The sequence below is a fragment of the Labeo rohita genome, chromosome 8 (genome assembly GCF_022985175.1).
Source record: "Labeo rohita strain BAU-BD-2019 chromosome 8, IGBB_LRoh.1.0, whole genome shotgun sequence".
Taxonomy (NCBI): domain Eukaryota; kingdom Metazoa; phylum Chordata; class Actinopteri; order Cypriniformes; family Cyprinidae; genus Labeo; species Labeo rohita.
In genome coordinates, this window is record NC_066876.1 from 27138027 (window position 1) to 27157267 (window position 19241).

Sequence of the window (19241 nt, forward strand, 5' to 3'; positions counted from 1 at the left end):
CTAGGTATATATAGCAAGAATACTTGACCCCCAAACAAACATTGTTATTTTTCAAACTGATTCTACAGGTACACTTTAGATTTGTAAACACTAGAAATCGAAACAGAGGCACCTGCTGTTTAGCAATGGTTCCTGCAACTGTCCGTTTTTGCGCTATAATACATCCGCGACACTCGGTGGCGGTAAGGTTCGCAGAAAACCTGCAGAACCTCATTTTAACCCGGAAAAATTAACCTGGAACTGTAGCTGTCTCGAAACAGCTTCGGAGTGCGGAGAAATCGGGGAAAATGGCTTCACGCCTGAGCCGAATCTGGCCCACCCTGTCCCGGGTTCGTCTGAGCTCGGCGCTCGGGAGCCGCTGTGTGTCGCAAACGCCGAAATCCAGCGCGGCTGGCGCGGCGGTGGCGTCTGATCTGCAGCCCTTGTCTCCCGCTGCTCAGGACAGTCATGGACACGCAGAGGTCAGCCCGTTTGAGAAGGTAAGAGAGCCATAAACGCATATGTATGATGCATGGAAAGTAATTAACAGTGAGTAAATAGGCAAACGCGGACTGAATACGGTTAGACTGCCTAAAATCTTAGTCTAAACTGCATCATGTCTGACGTGCTTACTTTTTGCATGCATGTTTACATTGTGCATGATTCTATATTGTAATTTTTTCCTCTTGTTATATGCATTGTATTGCCTAGTCTAAAAGCTGTGTGTATTCTATTCTATTCTATTCTATTCTGTTCTGTTCTGTTCTTTCAAGTTGTTATAGTGTTGCTGCATTCACTGTAATATTTTTAAATGTAGGTTTGTAAATGTTCACATTTGTCTTTTCAGAATCCAGATTTCCATGGCTTCCATCATCAGGACTCTTTTGTGGATGAATGGAACATGAGGTTGGCATTTTTCTTTGGCATTTCCGTGGCCATTGTTGTCGGAGGGACTTTCATCCACTATTTACCAGATCATGGGTAAGAGCATGAGTGAAATGATTGTAAACTTTGCACAGAATGCAGTGATTGACCAATCAGAACCTAATTTCGTTAAAGGAGAAGTCCACTTCCAAAACAAAGATTCACATATAATGTACTCACCTCCTTGTCATCCAAGATGTTCATGTCTTTCTTTCTTCGGTCAAAGAAATTATGTTTTTTGAAGAAAACATTTCCGCATTTTTCTTCACATAATGGACTGATATGGTGCCCCAATTTTGAACTTCCAAAATGCAGTTTAAATGTGGCTTCAAATGATCCCAAATGCGGTTGTAAACGATCCCAACCAAGAAAGAAGGGTCTTATCTAGCATAACGATCGATTATTTTCATAAAAATAATACAGTTTATATACTTTTACATACATTTTAATGTCAAATGCTCATCTTGTCTTACTCTGCCTGGACTGTTTTTGTTCCGGTTCATGACAGTTAGGGTATGTGGAAAAACTCCCAACTCATGTTCTCTCTCAACTTCAAAATCATCCTCTATCGCTGTTTTACCTTTTTTTTTTTTTAATCCTGTTTGATCTGCTTTGCATGTTTACTTTGCAAAAACTGGGTCGGTACTTCTGCAGCAATGTAGGATGATTTTGAAATGATTTTTAAAATTGAGGGAGAAATTACGATCAGAGTTTTTCGACATACCCTAACTGTCTTGAGCCAGAATACACAGAGTTCAAGGAGAGCAAGGCAAGACGAGCATTTGAGAATAAAAAGTATATAAATTGTATTATTTTTATTAAAATAACCGATCGTTTCGCTAGATAAGACTTCTTTCTTGGATGGGATCGTTTACAACCGCATTTAAACTGCATTTTGGAAGTTCAAAATCAGGGCACCATATCAGTCCATTATATGGAGAAAAATCCTGAAATGTTTCCCTGAAATAACATAATTTCTTTATGACTAAAGACAGACAGACATGAACATCTTAGATGACAAGGGAGTGAGCATTATATGTGAATCTTTGTTTTGGAAGTGGACTTCTTCTTTAATACATTCAGTGGTGGCCAAAATTATTAGAACACTAGTATTTTCATCAGCTAAAAAATGGTTTTTAGTCCATTATTTCTATCTTTTGCTGTAGTGTGTCAGTAGGAAATATCAGTTTATATTTACAAACATTCATTTGGCCATTAATTGTAGTAAAAATAATAATAATCCAGTGAGATTTTTGTTTGCATAAGGAGTCTGATCTCATCATCATCATTCAGTCTGTCTGGAATGACATGAAGAAACAGAACAAACTGAGACAGACTAAATCCTGAAGAACTGTGGCAACGTTTCCAAGGTGCTTCAAGAGACCTACCTGCCAAACAACATGAAAAACTATGTGCAAGTGCACCTAGTGCAAAGGATGGTCACACCAAAATGTTGATTTAATTTAGTCAGTAGAAGTTAATTGATACAGTAAATCTATTTATGACATTATGTTTGACAGCATCCTCATTTTACAGCATTTTTACACAAGTGCCTAAAACTTTTAACAGTACTGCAGCTTTGTAGGTAGGTTTCTTGAAGTATCTTGGTGACTTTCCACAGTTCTTCTGAAATACTTTTGTGTAAATCCGATATTTCCTACTGACACACTACAGCAAAAGATAGAAATAACTGACTTAAAACCATTTTTAGATGGTGAAATATTAGTGTTCCAATAATTTTAGCCACCATTGTATGTTTTTATGTCATGAGTGAACCATGAAATATATAAGTGGTGAAGCTACTACTTTTCACTATTATGCAATTATCTTTTGCACATTATTTCAACAGAACATTTTAGTGTATTATTCTATACTGTAAATGTTTTGAAAAGGTCTGAGGCCAAATAATATCTACATTAATTATGCAGTCTGTTAGAATGTTTGATGAGGAGCATAATCATTTTTCAAAAGGTATCAAATGTGGATAGCATTTAGCTATTAAATACTGCAATGTGGAGTGAATTTGCTGCTTATATATATATATATATATATATAATATATATTCTATATTCTAATATATATATATCATTATAATTTCAAGCTATTTCTATCCTGACCTACATTAATTGCCTAATTAATGGTTTGCTGAGATGTATTGGTCTCCAAATGTTCATTTGAAGGAATAATGGTTTTCCATTTTCTTTAATTATCATGTCCATTGTCTCTGTCTTGTTTTTCCCCTCCAGAATGAGGCAGTGGGCTCGCCGAGAAGCTGAAAGGTTGATCAAACAGAGGGAAGCTGAGGGTCTTCCCCTCATGACAGAAAATTATTACGATCCCAGCACGATTGTTCTGCCCTCCTCTGAAGAGTAGACAACATTTTGTCAATAATTATGCTGTTAATTTGTGTTTCATTGTACATTTGTCTCCCTTCAACTATATTATAATAAAAAAAAAGTTATAATGTAGTGGTTTGTGGTAGCTTTTTGTTTGAAAACGTATGTGTGTAACAATAATGTTGAGTGTTTATGCACATTGTTTTATGTAACCTTTCTTATTTTAATTTTAGTGCACTATTAACAGCATGGTATAGTATGCAAAGTATTACAGACAGGGCCAAAGTATTTATATGCTGTACAACAGCTGAAAGTAACTGGTGCAAAGCTGCTGGTTTGTGGTGCAACATATTATATCATGTTGCAATATAACGTTGGCCATATAAACTATTTAAAAATATGGTATGTATCGCACCTCTACTATTATTTCAAGAAAATAACATTTTAAAAAGGATTGTGACAATGCAGAATCAAACTTCAGATCTGGATTTTATGTAAAACTAAATCAATGTTTTTGTTTTTATTAATTAACATATTTATCAATATCTTTAGACTATTTTCACAATAAACTAATGTGAATGTCTTAAAACAGAAACAGAACAACTTTAGTGAAAGTTTAAAGAGCATCTACACAAAACTATATATATATACACTACCAGTCATAAGTTTTTGAACATTTTTGAACAAATTTTGAACAAATTTGAACAAATTTTTATGTTTTGTTTTTTAAGTAGTCTCCTCTGCTTGCCAAGCCTGCATTTATTTGATCCAAAGTACAGCAAAAACAGTACAATTTTAAAATATTTTCACTCTAAACTAACTGTTATTTATTTGAATACATTTTAGAATGTAATTTATTCCTGTGATTTCAAAGCGAATTTTTAGCATCATTACTCCAGTCACAGGATCCTTTAGAAATCATTCTAATATTCAGATTTGCTGCTCAAAAAACATCTTTTGTTGAAAACAGTTTTTCAGGTTTCTTTGATGAATAGAAAGTTCAAAAGAACAGCATTTTTTTTAAAATAGAAATTTTCTGTAACATTATAGAGGTCTTTATCATCACTTTTGACCATTTTATAACATCCTTCCTAAATAAAGGTATTCATTTCTATAATTTCAATTCAATTTCTATAATATTAATATTCAAATAGAAAGCAGTGATTTTAAATAGTAAAAATATTCCACAATATTACGTTTTTTGCTGTATTATGGATCAAATAAATGCAGGCTTGATGAGAAAAAAATCTGACTGGTGTATATATACAGTAGTCAACATTTGAAGTGGATCAGAAAAGTTTATCAAACTTGTCCTAAGATATTGTTTTGGTTTCGGGACAACTTTGATGAAAGGTTTTGATCCACTTCAAATGTTGACTACTCTATATATAAGTGAGATTTGAGAGGAAAGTGTTGCAACTAAAAAGTCATTCAAAAAATATGTTGCTGTTCTCCTGCTTTTGGACGTCACTGCAGCGACTCTGCCTCTGATTGGCTGAAACTACCGAGAATGGGCGTGTCTCAGCGGCGTGGCACTGTCTGCGGGGCGGGGCCTTGGGGTCGTACAGGAAAAGATAAAGAAAGCGAGGACATCTGAAACAAAAACGGTAAATACGCACACAAAAACATCTCTGATATCTACAATCGATATGTTTGTTCATTTCCCATACGTTCTAAAGCTAATACCGCAGACTAGCCTTTTTAAAAACCACTCCGGTGAGATAAAAGATGCCTTTTATTTGCGGCTAGCTCAGTGCTAAAAGGCTAAGTGTGATGATGACGGAAACGGACGAACAACAAGATGCCGAACATGAGTTCATAATTGCATTAAACTCCGATGATCGTGACTATAACACGGCTGGAAAGTTTAATATAGGAACTGATTTGTGAATCTAGCCGAGTCTAAACCAAACGGTGCTCATTTTACACTTGTTAGGGCGTGAGATGAGGCGTCCCAGCTAGCATAGGGAGTAAACCGGGGACTGATCCAGTTTGGCGCAGACATGCGGCTGTTATAATCACCATCTTTAGTTTGTTCAGCAACATAACACTCAGCCGTTTAAACGACTATTGTATCCCTCATTAAGGCTTCTGCGTAACTGAATCAATGGTTGACTCATTGTTAAACTATAGAAGGTCACTTGTGCGACATTATTTTGACCCGACTGCAGTCAGCTGTTTCACAGGGAGTCTAAATGTATGTGTAATGCTTTAATGTGTGTTTTGCCGGCGTTGATCAGTGAATTGAGTAGGGTGCGGTGTGTTGTGACAGCAGCTGGGAGGAGGGGTTGATGCTGCAGTGCTATAATGATACAAGAACCCAGTATACAAATGATTAAAACGGCAGTGGCTAATATGAATGTAGACATATGGGGAAGGAACCCTAGTAAGCTGACATGTTTTATTGTGAAATACGAGATAAATTATTTGTTTCTAACTCAAAGCAATCAAGAAGCTGGTTTTCTTATCCAGTAGTAATTTAAATGACTGACTGATTAATAAATAAAGGCATCTTTAAATTGTCAAGTTGGTTTGCAAACAACAGCACCATTGACCGCTATTATTCATAATGAGCCCACTGAGACTCATATGAAAAGGCATTACTGAATTGTGCTCACTACACAAGCTCTTTATTTATGAATATTACTCACTTGCATTATTTTCATTGTGGAGATGGATGCTGAATGTCAAATACTGAAACTGTAATCCATATTTGTTAATTTCAGTCATTAGTTCTTTCATTAACTTCGTAGATTAATCTAAATTGTTTGCTTGTTTCATACTCAAAGTATTCAAAAGGAAATGTTTTCTTAGTATCCACAGTTGTTCAACTGGTTGATAAATAAATGCAATCTGAATATTTGAAAACATGGATTTAGACCAACAGAAATAAACATTTAATACCATGTTAAAGATTTGTTAAGCTTCCTGCAGGTGAAAAAGATGCTCATGTCATTTGTGTAATTATAATTCATTGGTTTCACACCACTGGCTCCTATTGTTTCTAATAAGCCTACTGAGACTCATATAAATAGCATTAACTGAACCTACTGTGCTCATAAAACATGCTTTTAATTTATGAATTTTACCCATTTACTTTATTTTCATTTTGGGGACAAAATTATAGCAAGTGAGGATTGTTGAATATCAAATGCTAAAACTATTCTAATCGGTAGTTCTTTCCTTAAATGTTAATGAATTAAAACAAGTGTTTAATACTTTTTAATAATATGTGAAGTAATATATTCTCCAGACTCACGTTTGCATATAAAGCACTTAATTTTGTTGGTTTATAACAAGATATGTTTTTAGATAAGAGATTATTACCATCTTTGATTAAATACTGTTTTTGAGAATTTGAGATGTTTCTGAATTGTAGTTGTAATTGTAAGACGGTTTTACAAACATCATAGAATTGGTTACTTTAGAATTCTGTACAAACACTGATACTTCAGACTCATGACAATATGGATATACAATTGAGGTCAAAAGTTTACATACACCTTGCACAATTTGCAAAATGTTAATTATTTTACCAAAATAAGAGGGATCATACAAAATGCATGTTATTTTTTTTTAGTACTGACCTGAATAAGATATTTCACATAAAATATGTTTACAATAGTCCACAAGAGAAAATAATAGTTAATAATTTATAAAAAAATACTCCGTTCAAAAGTTTACATACGCTCGATTCTTAATACTGTGTTGTTACCTAAATGATAGCTGTTTTTTTTCATTAAGTGATAGTTGTTCATGAGTACCTTGTTTGTCCTGAACAGTTAAACTGCCTGCTGTTCTTCAGAAAAATCTTTCAGGTCCCACAAATTCTTTGGTTTTTCAGCATTTTTATGTATTTGAACCCTTTCCAACAATGACTGTATGATTTTCAGATCCATCTTTTCACACTGAGGACAACTGAGGGACTCATATGCAACTACTACAGAAGGTTCAAACGCTCACTGATGCTTCAGAAGAAAACACGATGCATTAAGACTTTTGAAACTTAACTTATTTTGTCTTCTGGTAAACGTGTAAGTATCTTTTGTAGCTTCTGAAGGGCAGTACAAAATAATAATAATAGTTAAAAAAAAGATATTTACGCAAAATAAGAAAAATGTACAGCCCTGGCTCTTAATGCATCGTTTTTCCTTCTGGAGCATCAGTGGATACTAGAGATAGCTAGCTGTGGGTAAATAATAGGCTACCGTGGTATGCCTGGGTTACATATTTTTTCAAGAATGTCTGGAGTATTGCTCTTCCATATGAAACAGGAGGGTAGACATACACAAACAATTCTATATTTATCAAAAAAAGAGAAAGGTTTGATTTATGTAATAAAAATGGTTGCCAGGAACAATTTCCACCTGCCTCCTGTAATTATTGGCTGATCTTTTCATTTTGTTTGACAGATGGCTGCAATTCGTAAGAAGCTTGTAATCGTTGGGGATGGAGCATGTGGAAAGACATGTTTACTCATCGTTTTCAGTAAAGACCAGTTTCCTGAGGTCTACGTACCCACAGTGTTCGAGAACTATGTTGCTGATATTGAGGTGGACAGCAAACAGGTAAGAGTGTCTCGTAACATCAAAACCGCGCATGTGTACACGTGTCTCTTCTGTAGCAATTTGAACTTTTGAAACAAGTAACTCCCTCAGATTGTTCCAAATCTTTTAATAGTGTTCTTCCTGTATTATTTTTGCATTTTTTAACCAGAGTTCATTTCTAATGAATGCGGTTTATTTTGGGTCAACAGTGAGTGATTGAATGTCTTTTGCTGTTGCTTTTGGAAGACATTAACCCCTTTCACATATAAAGTCTTTACTGGTAAATTACCATTAGGAGATCATGTGTGAACAGGACCTTCTCAAAAATACCGGTCAATTCATTCTGGTAATCTGTATGAGAAGTTGTAAGATTACCGGTAAATGACCAGTAATTACCAGTATGAGCATGTAGAACATGCTGATGATTGAAGTTTGCTTTGGTCCAGATTGGCCAATCATAGTGTTCTTATGGAGATAATGTGATTACTCTGAGCTGTTTACAAAGCTCCGCTGCTTTTTTAAAATGACTTATTCTATCTAAATATGCGCTAGTTGGACATTTGACCATTACGCCCTGTCTCGCAGCTTTTTAACATGCGCGTGAGACCCAGCCTTTCCGTTCATCAGCGCTGTGGCTCTGCAGTTGGATACTTTTAGGTGTGTCTCGTGTTTATTAGAGCAAAAGCACATTCTGTTTGATCATCCCCTTATGCCTGTCACTCAAAACTTCAAAAATGTTGTCCAATTGGACAGATAGTGAAAGCGCTACAGAAAGCGCACCTGTGAAATAATTAACTACAATTATATGTATATTTTTAGAAACATATTTAAATACATTTATTTATATAAATACATTATAGAAATATAGTTACAATATTCAATATTTAACACGCACTACCATTCAAAATCTTGCATTTTGCATTTTAAAAGTTTTTGAAGTCTCTTATGCTCACCAAAGCAAATTGTAATATTGCAAAATTCATTCATTCATTCAAAACAGTAATATTGCAAAATAATATTTCAGTGCAAAATAACATTTTTCTATTTTCTATTTATATTTTAATATATAATTGTAATTTATTCCTGTGATGGCAAAGCTGAATTTTCGGCATCATTAATCCAGTCTTCAGGATGACATTATCTATAAAATCTTTCTAATATCCTGATTTGCTGCTCAAACATTTATCAATGTTGAAAACAGTTGTGTTGCTCAGTATGTTTGTGGAATCTCTGCTACATTTTTTTCAGGATTCTTTGATGAATAGAAAGTTTATTAAACAGCATTTATTTGAAACAAATCTATTATATCATGATAAATGTCTTTACTGTCACTTTTGATCAATTTAATGCTTCTAAAATATTAATTTCTTCAAAGAAAACTTTTTGTCCCTAAATTTTTGAATGGTACTTAACTACATATGAAATGTCGAAGTATTTTTGTGAATAATATTTCTGCATTATTCACATTTGTGACACTGAACATGTAGACTAAAGATCATTCTCAAATATAATTGTCAGATTTTACACAAACTCTTTACACAAATTTTACAAAAAGCTTGAGTGTTGCTAAATCTGTGGAAATGTATGTAATCACTTTTTACACAAATTGCTATGCTGATAATATAATTTTTACTCATTTTGTTGGCAGGTGGAACTGGCTCTATGGGATACAGCTGGACAAGAGGACTACGACAGGCTGAGGCCCTTGTCCTACCCAGACACTGATGTCATCCTCATGTGCTTTTCCATAGACAGCCCTGACAGTTTGGGTGAGATAATCTGTGGCCGGTCTTTAATATTAATTCTATACTAATTTCGGCCTTTTAAATATTTTATACTGTAAGACGCCATTCCTGTGGGCACTGTATTGAAAACCATACTGTATTCACACAGAGAATATTCCAGAAAAATGGACGCCGGAGGTAAAACATTTCTGTCCGAATGTTCCAATAATTCTGGTGGGTAATAAAAAAGATTTACGGAATGATGATCACACTCGACGGGAGCTGCAGAAGATGAAACAGGTGTGTGCGCTAACACTTCTTTATAGAAATGACATAAAAAGAACAGGACTATAAGAAAACATACTGAAACATTGCTGTTACATAACGTACTAATGCCCTGTCAATGCTTTCTTCCTCGAACAGGAACCAGTTAAACCAGAAGAAGGGCGAGACATGGCAAATCGCATCAATGCCTTCGGCTACCTTGAGTGTTCGGCTAAAACTAAGGAGGGCGTGAGGGAAGTGTTCGAAATGGCCACAAGAGCGGCGCTCCAAGCCAAAAAACGTGGCAAGAAGAATCCCTGCACCTTGCTATAGAGAACGTGAGAGGAAAAAGAAAAGAACGAGGGAGGGAAAGGGGTAACCAAACTAGGCCAAGGAAAATGAAAGAGCTATAAAAGTTCGCAAATAGAGGGAAGAAACGCCCCTAGTGTTAATTATGTACTCGGGGGTCAGGGAGGGTCATTTTCAATCCAGGCCAAAGGAAACTACAGAAGATAGTAGGGACAACTACACCGGCAAAAAGGGACTTAAAACATTTTTATGGCCATCAGTCCTCTTTCAAATCAAGATAAGTTGACCTTAAGCCTTCAGATTGATCACAAGCGTAAGGATAGCGTATATGTAGGGTAAAGATTGACGTGGTTTCACAGTAGCTCACAATCACTGATTGCTTTGGGGTGGGATTATATGCGATGTATTCTTTGGCCCGTACCACATCTTCTGCTTAGAGGATCAGCACTGTTAGCAAGAACAGAAACAACGACTTGGTCTAAAAAGATTCCTTTTTTGGCACTAAGTGCATTATTCAGGGTGTAAAAGGCATTAGTTAGTACCCTACATCATGTCAAGCAGGGAGTTGTTTTTTGGATCAAGACACGACATCATACATCCCCTTTATAAACCTCCCAGGAATTCAGTGCCGTCTTATGTAAAACATTCATGCCTGTACTTCGTACTACGATTTTCTGTTTAATGATCTTTTTTCTACATGCTAACACGCTAATGCTGTCGGTTAACACAACTGGTTCCTCTGTGCCCTCCTGTCCTGTCGCAAAATTGCCGGTTTTAGTCACTGGTTAAAAATAGAGGAAATAGCGGTAGTCTTACAATTCTTTATTCCAGTAAGATTTAAATATATCTTGTACTTTTTTGCCATTTGCCTATAAAATTCAAAGTAAGATGCATTAAGCAATGATCATACTAATTCACCTTTTTTGTGAGTATTTTATGTGCTTGCTCATGTATTGTAATTAAAAAAAAGACAAACTTTGGGTTGATCAGCCCTTGTGGAGCTCAAAGCAAAACCACAGCTCTGTATGTTGACTGTCAGACACTGTTCGATTTTGACAATATACATAGAAGTTTTATAAAAGGTGACAGTAACATAATTTTTGCCCGTATTTCTCTTTGCCTGCATGACAGGCTTTTATTTGGTGTGCAGAAATACAAGTAATATTTGTTTTATCTCACTGTATAAATGAGAAACTCCCTCCATTTTCACTCCAGTTGTTTTCTTTTTAATATTTCCCTCTTTTTCTCCTGTACTGTATGTTTTTCTTTTTTTTTGTGAAATTCTACTGGCTTATACTATATCATTTTTGCATATTTTACAAATTCTAGTATGTTAGAATTTAAAAGATTTAAAAGAAGGAAAAAAGTAGCGAAAATGTGATTTTGAGAGAGCTGTTTAATGCCATATTATTAAATGCAAGCAATTTCTTAGAAGAGATTCTGCATTTCATTGTATGAAAAGAAAAAGAGCCTTTGATGCATCAATTATCTTTTGTATACCAGTGCATCTTTGGATTTCCACAGACTCATTTGAAATGTATTGAAAAAATAAATTCTTATAGGGTAACTTTGTTTGGGTCTTTATTCTGTGTCTCTTCTCCGGGTTATTTTGGCGTAAAATACCGTAAAATGTCTTCAACAGCTAAATGTGGTCTTCGGTAAACAAGTACACATGCTGACATTGTTAAGAGTTAAAAGCGGAGGTAGATAACAAAAATAGCGAACTTTTGCAGGTTGACACAGGCCTTAACACCGTCAGTCAGTTTTTACAGTGATCTGTGCAATCCAGCCACGAATTCGTGATAATAGGGCTCTGAAATGAGAAAACAAAGTAAGTCACAGCCTTTCTCATTCAAAATTTTTCTTTTTAAAGTACATAAATCAAATTCTAATCTCAAATTCTACCAGGTGATCTGACATATGTAACCAACCTGAGTCTGGCTCAATGATGGCATGTCTGATGAGGAAGTCCAGAACCACCATGGCACAGTTTGGCTTAAACTCCTCACTGACCAGGAGGTCTTTCACCTGAAATCAACACAGGGGAGAATGGGGGTAAGATGTGCCACCCCTTTGTCTAGGGAACTGCACATATTTTAGTGTCACAGCTTATATGGGTCACTGTATAGAATTGGTGCAAACTGCTGTCCCACAACCAAAAACACATTTAAAAAGCATTTAAGTATTCCAATATTAGATGTTTACTAAGATCTTTCTATTATCTACTGAAACCCATAATAATATTTAAAATATCAGTAAGATTAACATATATATAATCATCATTTATTGGGTACTTTCAATTAGGAGGTGGCTGTCCCAAACCCTAACCCCTAAATTTCAACTTAAGAAAATGATATTAAAAACTACACCCCTACATTTATGATCAGGAAATATTCATGTGTCGCTCTCTTTCATGGCTACAAGGTAAATTCTGAGGTAAACTGTTTTCAAAATCTGAAAATCTGTGTGTAACCTTGAGAAACGTCACTACCAAATGCCTTTTTTCTGCATTTAAGCACTTTTTGGGGTGTTATTTTATAAAATGTAGTTTGTATGTGTGTACAACTGTTCAGAACTGTGCTAGCTATTTATGTGCTGATTAGAATCTTTGAGCTGGGCTCAGAAATATCTAAAATTGTCACTACCGTAACAGTCACAACCGAAACATTTGACGTTTCAGTAGTGAAATAATTGTTTTTTGGGTGTTATTCCATAAAATGTAGTTTTTATGTGTGTACGACAGTTCAGACTTGTGCTAGTTAACCATGAGCTGATTAGCATCTTTGAGCTGGGCTCAAAAGTATCTAAAATTGTCACTACCGTAACAGTCACAAGCGAAACATTTGGTGAAGTTTCGGTAGTAAAACAATTGTTTTTGGGGTGTTATTCCATAAAATGTAGTTTTTATGTGTGTGCAACAGTTCAGAACTGTGCTAGATAATCATGTTTAGCATCTCTGAGCTGGCCCAAAAGTATCTAAAATTGCCACTATCATATGTTGTCATTGGTTCAGTAGTGACAAAAGGGAACACATCCTTTATTTGGGGGAATAAATAAAACTATGGCCAAATCAGCGATGTTTAAAAATCATCTCAACAGCACTCAAATGTGAGCGGGAAATGGACGTTTTTAAAATTTCAGCACCGAAAGTTCCGAACCCAGTACCTTTTGACAACTCTAACTGTCACTACCGAAAATGTGCTGTCACTACTGAAACACAGGATGTTTGGTCAAAAATAAAGTATACTGAATTATGAGCTAAGATGTTACGCTAGTGTTTGGTTAAATGTATATTCAAACTAATGAATTCTTAAACTTTTGAAATCAGTATGATCAACTTTATGCCTGAAAGTTAGGTTTCAAAATACAACAAATCTCATAAATCAAACTTGAAATATGTTAAAATTATAATTATTGATTTACCTCTAAAAACTTTTTAATAAAACGGCAAAAAATATATTTACAAGGTAGATGTAATCAAAAGCTTAATAGGTCAATATATCCCTTCTTATTAAATTATATATTAATGTGTTTTGGTAGTGACAAATTTGGGGAGAGGGCAAATATTCCAAAACCTTCTGAAAATACAGTATAAAAATTATTTGCACAATTACTAGAAATGTGTATCTTGGATATTATACATTTTGCATACATACAACATTTGTGGAAAAAAGCACAGTTTTTAAAGGGGTCATAAATGGATGCCCATTTTCCACAAGTTGATATGATTCTTTAGGGTCTAAATGAAAAGTCTCTAATATACTTTGATTAAAAATTCTCAATGGTTTTGTAAAACAACACCCTTTTTACCTTGTCAAAATGAGCTCTGCAAAAATCATCTCATTCTAAGGGGTTGTTCCTTTAAATGCAAATGAGCTCTGCTCGCCCCGCCCCTCTCTTCTCTGTGTGGAATGACGATCTAGTTTACATTAGCCGCATTTAGCTGTTTAGCTGCTAAACTTCCTAACTACCATGTTATAAGGAAAGGCGATCGCAAAGATTCATAAAAAAATGCTTATACACACTTCTGCTGTAAGTGAAGCTGGATCATGAATGATTCGCGCGAACACAGACGGATATATGTAGATCGGGAGGTGCATTCCCTTCACAAACAAATGTAATCTACTGCATCTTCAGCAGCTCAGATGTTGGGCGTAAATGACGACCACTATGTTCATTATTACATCCAGCAACACAACACCTCAGTTGCTCAATCGGAGATATTCTTGTCTAACTTACATCCCTGCTTCAGCATCGAAACAAGAAAGTTACTGGACTGTGACAGCTGGTTTGAGGTAAGAGCTCATGTCAATCAATTATCGTGGGAGCGGCCTCTGTCGGCCGCACCCACAGGCGTCTGAGAATGGCTCGATTTGAAAAAGGGGATATTATTTTTACAGATGAATTAAAAACCGCTGCATGGATTTTATCATTATAGGGTAGAACACACATTAATGTTCAAACAACATGAAAAAGTGAACTTAGCATCCGATGACCCCTTTAAAAGATGTTTCCAACTCTGACTTTGCACTGATTCTATAGAATGGCCCATATAAAATGCATCACATAGCATTTAAATCTAAAATCAACGGGATGCCTTCACCTTCTCTATTGGATAGTAGTAAAACGCTTGCACTTCTCCGTCTCCAATGTGAGGCTGAAAATTGAGAGGCAGCTCTAAATCAAAGACAAACTGACACTCGGGAAATATTCCTTCATCATCTTCGTAGGTGTAGCTACAGAGAAAAGAGACAGAGGGAGGCATGAATTGGAGATTGAAGATTGCAGAACGTCTTTCAATTTAGCTAAACATAGTAAACCGTTTCTAGGCAGAAACAATGTCTGTGACAGGCATTCATGGCTTTGATCACACTGACGTGTTCTGAGCCTGTATAAAACTTGAATTCTGGTCATCTTCATTTGTGCGCACAGACTATTTCTCTGGAAACCTGCCAGTTGGAAGATATTTCTGGCATTTCTGCTGTATTAATCAGTCTCTCTTGCAGAAGAGTTGAGAGTGTTTATATCTACACTGGTATCTGAGAAAGGTTTTGAACAGGAAAAAACTCTGCACGCATCTTTAATCTTAAAAACCAACAGTTACTAAATGCCTGTGCTTCGTAATAGATTATATATTATATTTATGACCTAACCTAAATAATGGTATAGAAATTAAATGTAGAGAAAAGGATTAAGCACCTCACAGTTCCCACAGGACGTGCTTGATCTGCCAGGCCTGGTGGGATGCAGGCCTCCTCTTCACACTCTTTTACCATGGTATGCCTTACACTACAGCCTGCTGCCAGTCCTCCAGCCGCCTGAGTGATAAATCAAATCCTTTAAAGACCCCATTACTTCAAAATGAGAGATTTTTAGGCTGTTACTGTAGTAATTTATAGCAGATACACACAATTTATTACTCTGTATATTTATATTTTAATTATTTTATATACTACTCTTCAAAAGTTTGGAATCAGTAGGATTTTTTGAAAAATGCTCATCAAGGCTGCATTTATTTGATTAAAAATACAGTAGAAACAGTAAAATAGTGAAATATTATTACAAATTAAACGTTTACTGTGTGAATATATTTTAAAATGCAATTTATTCCTGTGATGCAAAGCTGAATTTTCACCAGCTATTACTCCAGTCTTTTGTAACATCATAAATGTCTTTACTATCACTTTTTTTTACAGTCCTAGCTTGAAAAAAAATACACACACACACACACACATATATGTAACAATGTTTTCAACATTGATAATAGAAGTAATAAATCAGCATATTCGAATGATTCCGATTCAGCTTTGCATCCCATGAATAAATTATATTTTAAAGTATATTAAAATAGAAAACCATTCTTTTAAATTGTAATAATATTTCACAATACTGCTGTTTTTTCAGCATTTTTGACCAAATAAATGCAGCCTTGATGAGCATAAGAGAAAAAAACATTACACATTTTACTGATCCCAAACTTTTGAATGGCAGTGTACATGAATGTATTATTTAAGCATGTATAAAAATAAGTTGGAATTAAAGGATGCTTGAGGTAGAAACGTACTGTAGTGGAGAAAGTGTTGACGCTAAGTGATACTAGATGAGATATGACTGGTTAAGTTAAATGAGTGTGTGCAGTGTGAAGGAGTCATAGATTTATGTGTTAGAAGTAACAGTATGATACAGCCTACTGCTGACTCAACCTGTCGTGTAAGGTTGGTGCGGCACTTCTTTTAATGAGCTAAATCATTTGTTTATTAATAAATTACCATGTTGTCCAGTCTTCCTGGATACGTCTGTTTGGTCAGAGATCGCCGTGCCAGCCACATATTAAGGTTGCCGCTTGAATCCCGAGTGTACCCATTGACATGGACGCCGTACCGTTTCACTCCGAACAGACCTGTGTTTAACCATTATTTATAATCAGTTATAAGTATCGCTGTCTGTGACAAAGTAGAAACATGTAATTAAAATGTAATTAACATACTTGTAGCTGCTCTCTCCATATACATTAACGGAGGGTCGCAATACCTGGGCATCACAGCATATTGCTGAAAATAAAATAGACTTTGATAAATATGAAAGAACCAGGGGCATTATTTATAAAATGCACATATGATTGCATTTGTGACCCTGGACCAAAAGATTATGTTCCATTAAGATATTTTGTAAATTTCCTACCGTAAATATATCCAAATGTAATTTTCAATTAGTAATATGCATTGCTAAGAACTTCATTTGGACAACTTTAAAGTCGATTTTCTCAATATTTTTTTTTTTGTTTTGTTTTTTTGCACCCTCAGATTCCTGATTTTCAAATAGCTGTATATTGGCCAAATAATGTTCTATCAAACCATGCATCAGTGCAAAGCTTATTTATTCAGCTTTCAGATGATGTATAAATCTCAATTTCAAAAAATTGGCCCTTATTTTTGTGGTCCAGATTACATTTGATCCTACTGATTTGATTTCATACTACGTCAAAAGCGATGAACATAAACAGGATTTATAAACTGCTGTGAAAATACCTGTGTTTGCATACAAACTGGTATGTGTAAAAGCTTTTTAAGCCTATATCTGCCGGTAGTTTTAATAATATTGTTTATTATAATGCAAAGATAAACAGACAATCACTATATGCATTCATTAGCAACTGCTGTGTTATAAAAAAAAAATAATTATATGATTTCCTGAAAACAAAGATTTTGAATTGATGCACTTGTTGACACTTAGCTTGATTTGAGATGAACTAAATCTGAAACTTAAAATAAAACCATTAAAAAATTGTTACCAGAAATAAAATATTTAAAAAAATACATCATTTCAGATTTACATTTCTCATTTTTATTAACTTCAACCTATACTAAAATGACTAAAACTGAAATAATAGTTTTTAGCAGTTTAGCATTTTATTAACTATATAGACATTTATAAAATAAAAGCTACCATAAGATGACAGAAACACAATAAAATGACTAAACATTTACTTTTTAATTTACTTTTTAAAACTTATTCAAAATATTAATAAAAAATAAACAGTTTCTCCATGATTCTAAAGTAACACTGCACTTTATAAAGTGGGATGCATGCAGTGAAACATTTTGAGCAGATGGACATTTCATAAATCACTTGTAGGAACATTTCCAAAACAGAAATTGATGCTTTATTATTGTGTTGTTTTATAAATAATGCCCATTAAAAAAAAAAAAAAACGCTCATTATTTTTGACACAGGAAGGAACTGACATAACTGCTCAAGAGGTCAGGATGAAGATGGGTAATTATCTAGCATGTACCAGAGATGTCTCACCTCATCTCTCCAGCCTATGAGACAGGTGAATGATGCCTCTCTCCTCAACTCCTGCAAGACCTCATCCACAGCCACTGATCTGCTCTCAAAAGTGTCAAGTTCGGAGCAGAAGGTTATAGCGCTCCCATAAGGTCTAAAGACAGCAGGAAAACGACCAAGAATCGATGCTACTTTTGGGGGAATCCATCCAACTTGTTCTCCAGCCACCTCAAAACGCAGACAGCTCTCTAAGCTAGAACCTGGAATAAAAAAATGCATTAATGTTGAGAAAATGATTGCACTTGTATATATATATAATATTTTTCTTTCACCTTGAATCCAGGTGAGTGTACAGAACTTCAAAAAGGTTTTCAAAAAAAAAATGGAAACTACAATAATTATTATTTACAGTGTTTACAAATATTGTTTTACTCAACATTAAAAAGAAAAAAAATGTCAAATTAAATGCGAGTCATGGATATCAAGAAACCTTTAGTCGTTTTAAATTCATTCAATGAAAACATTTTCATAATAAACGAGAATTTTGTTGGTACAAGTTGAATTTTAATGCATTTTTAATGTATTTCATTGACCTATATATGACGTGCATTCATGCTGGATCACATGCATATGGATTGGTCTGTCATATATATTTTTTTTAATATTCCCCCACCTGGTAAATGAAAGTTATTCATTCGACGCAGGAGCTGTAGCATTTTCTCCGACCACGAAGCCATGTTGTCGATTTCACACGTTTAACAGTTAATTGTCCGTTCAGAAAGCGTGCATTATGATTTTGGGGGTTTTGCGCTTGATTTGCCGTTGACATGCTGTCATACACCCACGGGCTTCATGCTCGCCTCCATTGTTGCAGTTCCTGTTGATGTGAGCGCTGATTGGGTGGCAGGTTCTGTTGATCTGCGCGCTGATTGGTTGAAGCTCTATGACGGAATCTGGAAGGGCTATGACGAGTGTTGCTCATATGTGTTTCTCCACTAGAGGGCAAAAGTAGATCAAAACAAAGGCCACAAGGAGCCAAAATACTTTGTAATGAATGCTGAATATTTAACACTGAATAACAGGTCATGTCAGTACTCCATTTGCAATGCAAAACTGTTTATTAATTAGTTATGCTCTGTGGGGCTTTAGTATTTTTACGAGTTTACATCATATAGTATTTGTGAAAGTCTTGGCTTTGTGACTTGACAGACTGTGAGGTAAGATTGGTTTATATACCACTCTTTTCTTATTGACGGTATTAGATGAACGTGCTCATTTGTTTATAAAAAATGTGCCAACTTCAGAAAAACAACCTAATATGAATGACAAAGTAAGTCATGATGACCCATTTAGTAGTTCATGTTTGGGTC

At 35.0% G+C, this 19241-nt stretch overlaps 3 protein-coding genes across 3 annotated transcripts; 2 read left to right on the forward strand and 1 right to left on the reverse strand.

The window, feature by feature from the left end:
• The first annotated feature begins 207 nt into the window (after positions 1–207).
• On the forward strand, positions 208–3371 carry ndufb11 (NADH:ubiquinone oxidoreductase subunit B11). Its single transcript, XM_051116767.1, has 3 exons — positions 208–479; positions 827–960; positions 3150–3371. Exons 1-3 carry the CDS (start codon positions 288–290, stop codon positions 3274–3276), a joined length of 453 nt encoding a protein of 150 aa, XP_050972724.1. The 5' UTR covers positions 208–287; the 3' UTR covers positions 3277–3371.
• A 1389-nt stretch (positions 3372–4760) lies between these two features.
• rhoaa (ras homolog gene family, member Aa) lies at positions 4761–10285 on the forward strand. The gene is made up of 5 exons (XM_051116765.1): positions 4761–4846; positions 7652–7807; positions 9435–9555; positions 9680–9810; positions 9934–10285. The coding sequence occupies exons 2-5, from the start codon at positions 7652–7654 to the stop codon at positions 10105–10107; spliced, it is 582 nt and encodes a 193-aa protein (XP_050972722.1). The 5' UTR covers positions 4761–4846; the 3' UTR covers positions 10108–10285.
• Positions 10286–11461: 1176 nt separating this feature from the next.
• tpk2 (thiamin pyrophosphokinase 2) lies at positions 11462–18755 on the reverse strand. Its single transcript, XM_051116759.1, has 8 exons — positions 18545–18755; positions 17893–18131; positions 16571–16634; positions 16353–16483; positions 15283–15401; positions 14687–14819; positions 12015–12111; positions 11462–11896 (listed from the first exon to the last, which is right to left on the reverse strand). Exons 1-8 carry the CDS (start codon positions 18606–18608, stop codon positions 11850–11852), a joined length of 894 nt encoding a protein of 297 aa, XP_050972716.1. The 5' UTR covers positions 18609–18755; the 3' UTR covers positions 11462–11849.
• Positions 18756–19241: the final 486 nt, after the last annotated feature.

Bases quoted from the DNA above. Each gene is read 5' to 3' on its own strand.
- ndufb11 (XM_051116767.1), top strand. From the start codon at position 288: ATGGCTTCACGCCTGAGCCGAATCTGGCCCACCCTGTCCCGGGTTCGT. The intron at 480-826 runs GTAAGAGAGCCA...TTGTCTTTTCAG, and splicing joins AGGTCAGCCCGTTTGAGAAG to AATCCAGATTTCCATGGCTT. The intron at 961-3,149 runs GTAAGAGCATGA...TTTCCCCTCCAG, and splicing joins CACTATTTACCAGATCATGG to AATGAGGCAGTGGGCTCGCC.
- tpk2 (XM_051116759.1), bottom strand. From the start codon at position 18,608: ATGGCTTCGTGGTCGGAGAAAATGCTACAGCTCCTGCGTCGAATGAAT. The intron at 18,132-18,544 runs GTGGGGGAATAT...TTTTTATTCCAG, and splicing joins GAATAACTTTCATTTACCAG to GTTCTAGCTTAGAGAGCTGT. The intron at 16,484-16,570 runs GTATGTTAATTA...GGTTAAACACAG, and splicing joins TATGGAGAGAGCAGCTACAA to GTCTGTTCGGAGTGAAACGG.
- rhoaa (XM_051116765.1), top strand. From the start codon at position 7,652: ATGGCTGCAATTCGTAAGAAGCTTGTAATCGTTGGGGATGGAGCATGT. The intron at 9,556-9,679 runs GTGAGATAATCT...GTATTCACACAG, and splicing joins AGACAGCCCTGACAGTTTGG to AGAATATTCCAGAAAAATGG. The intron at 9,811-9,933 runs GTGTGTGCGCTA...TTCCTCGAACAG, and splicing joins AGCTGCAGAAGATGAAACAG to GAACCAGTTAAACCAGAAGA.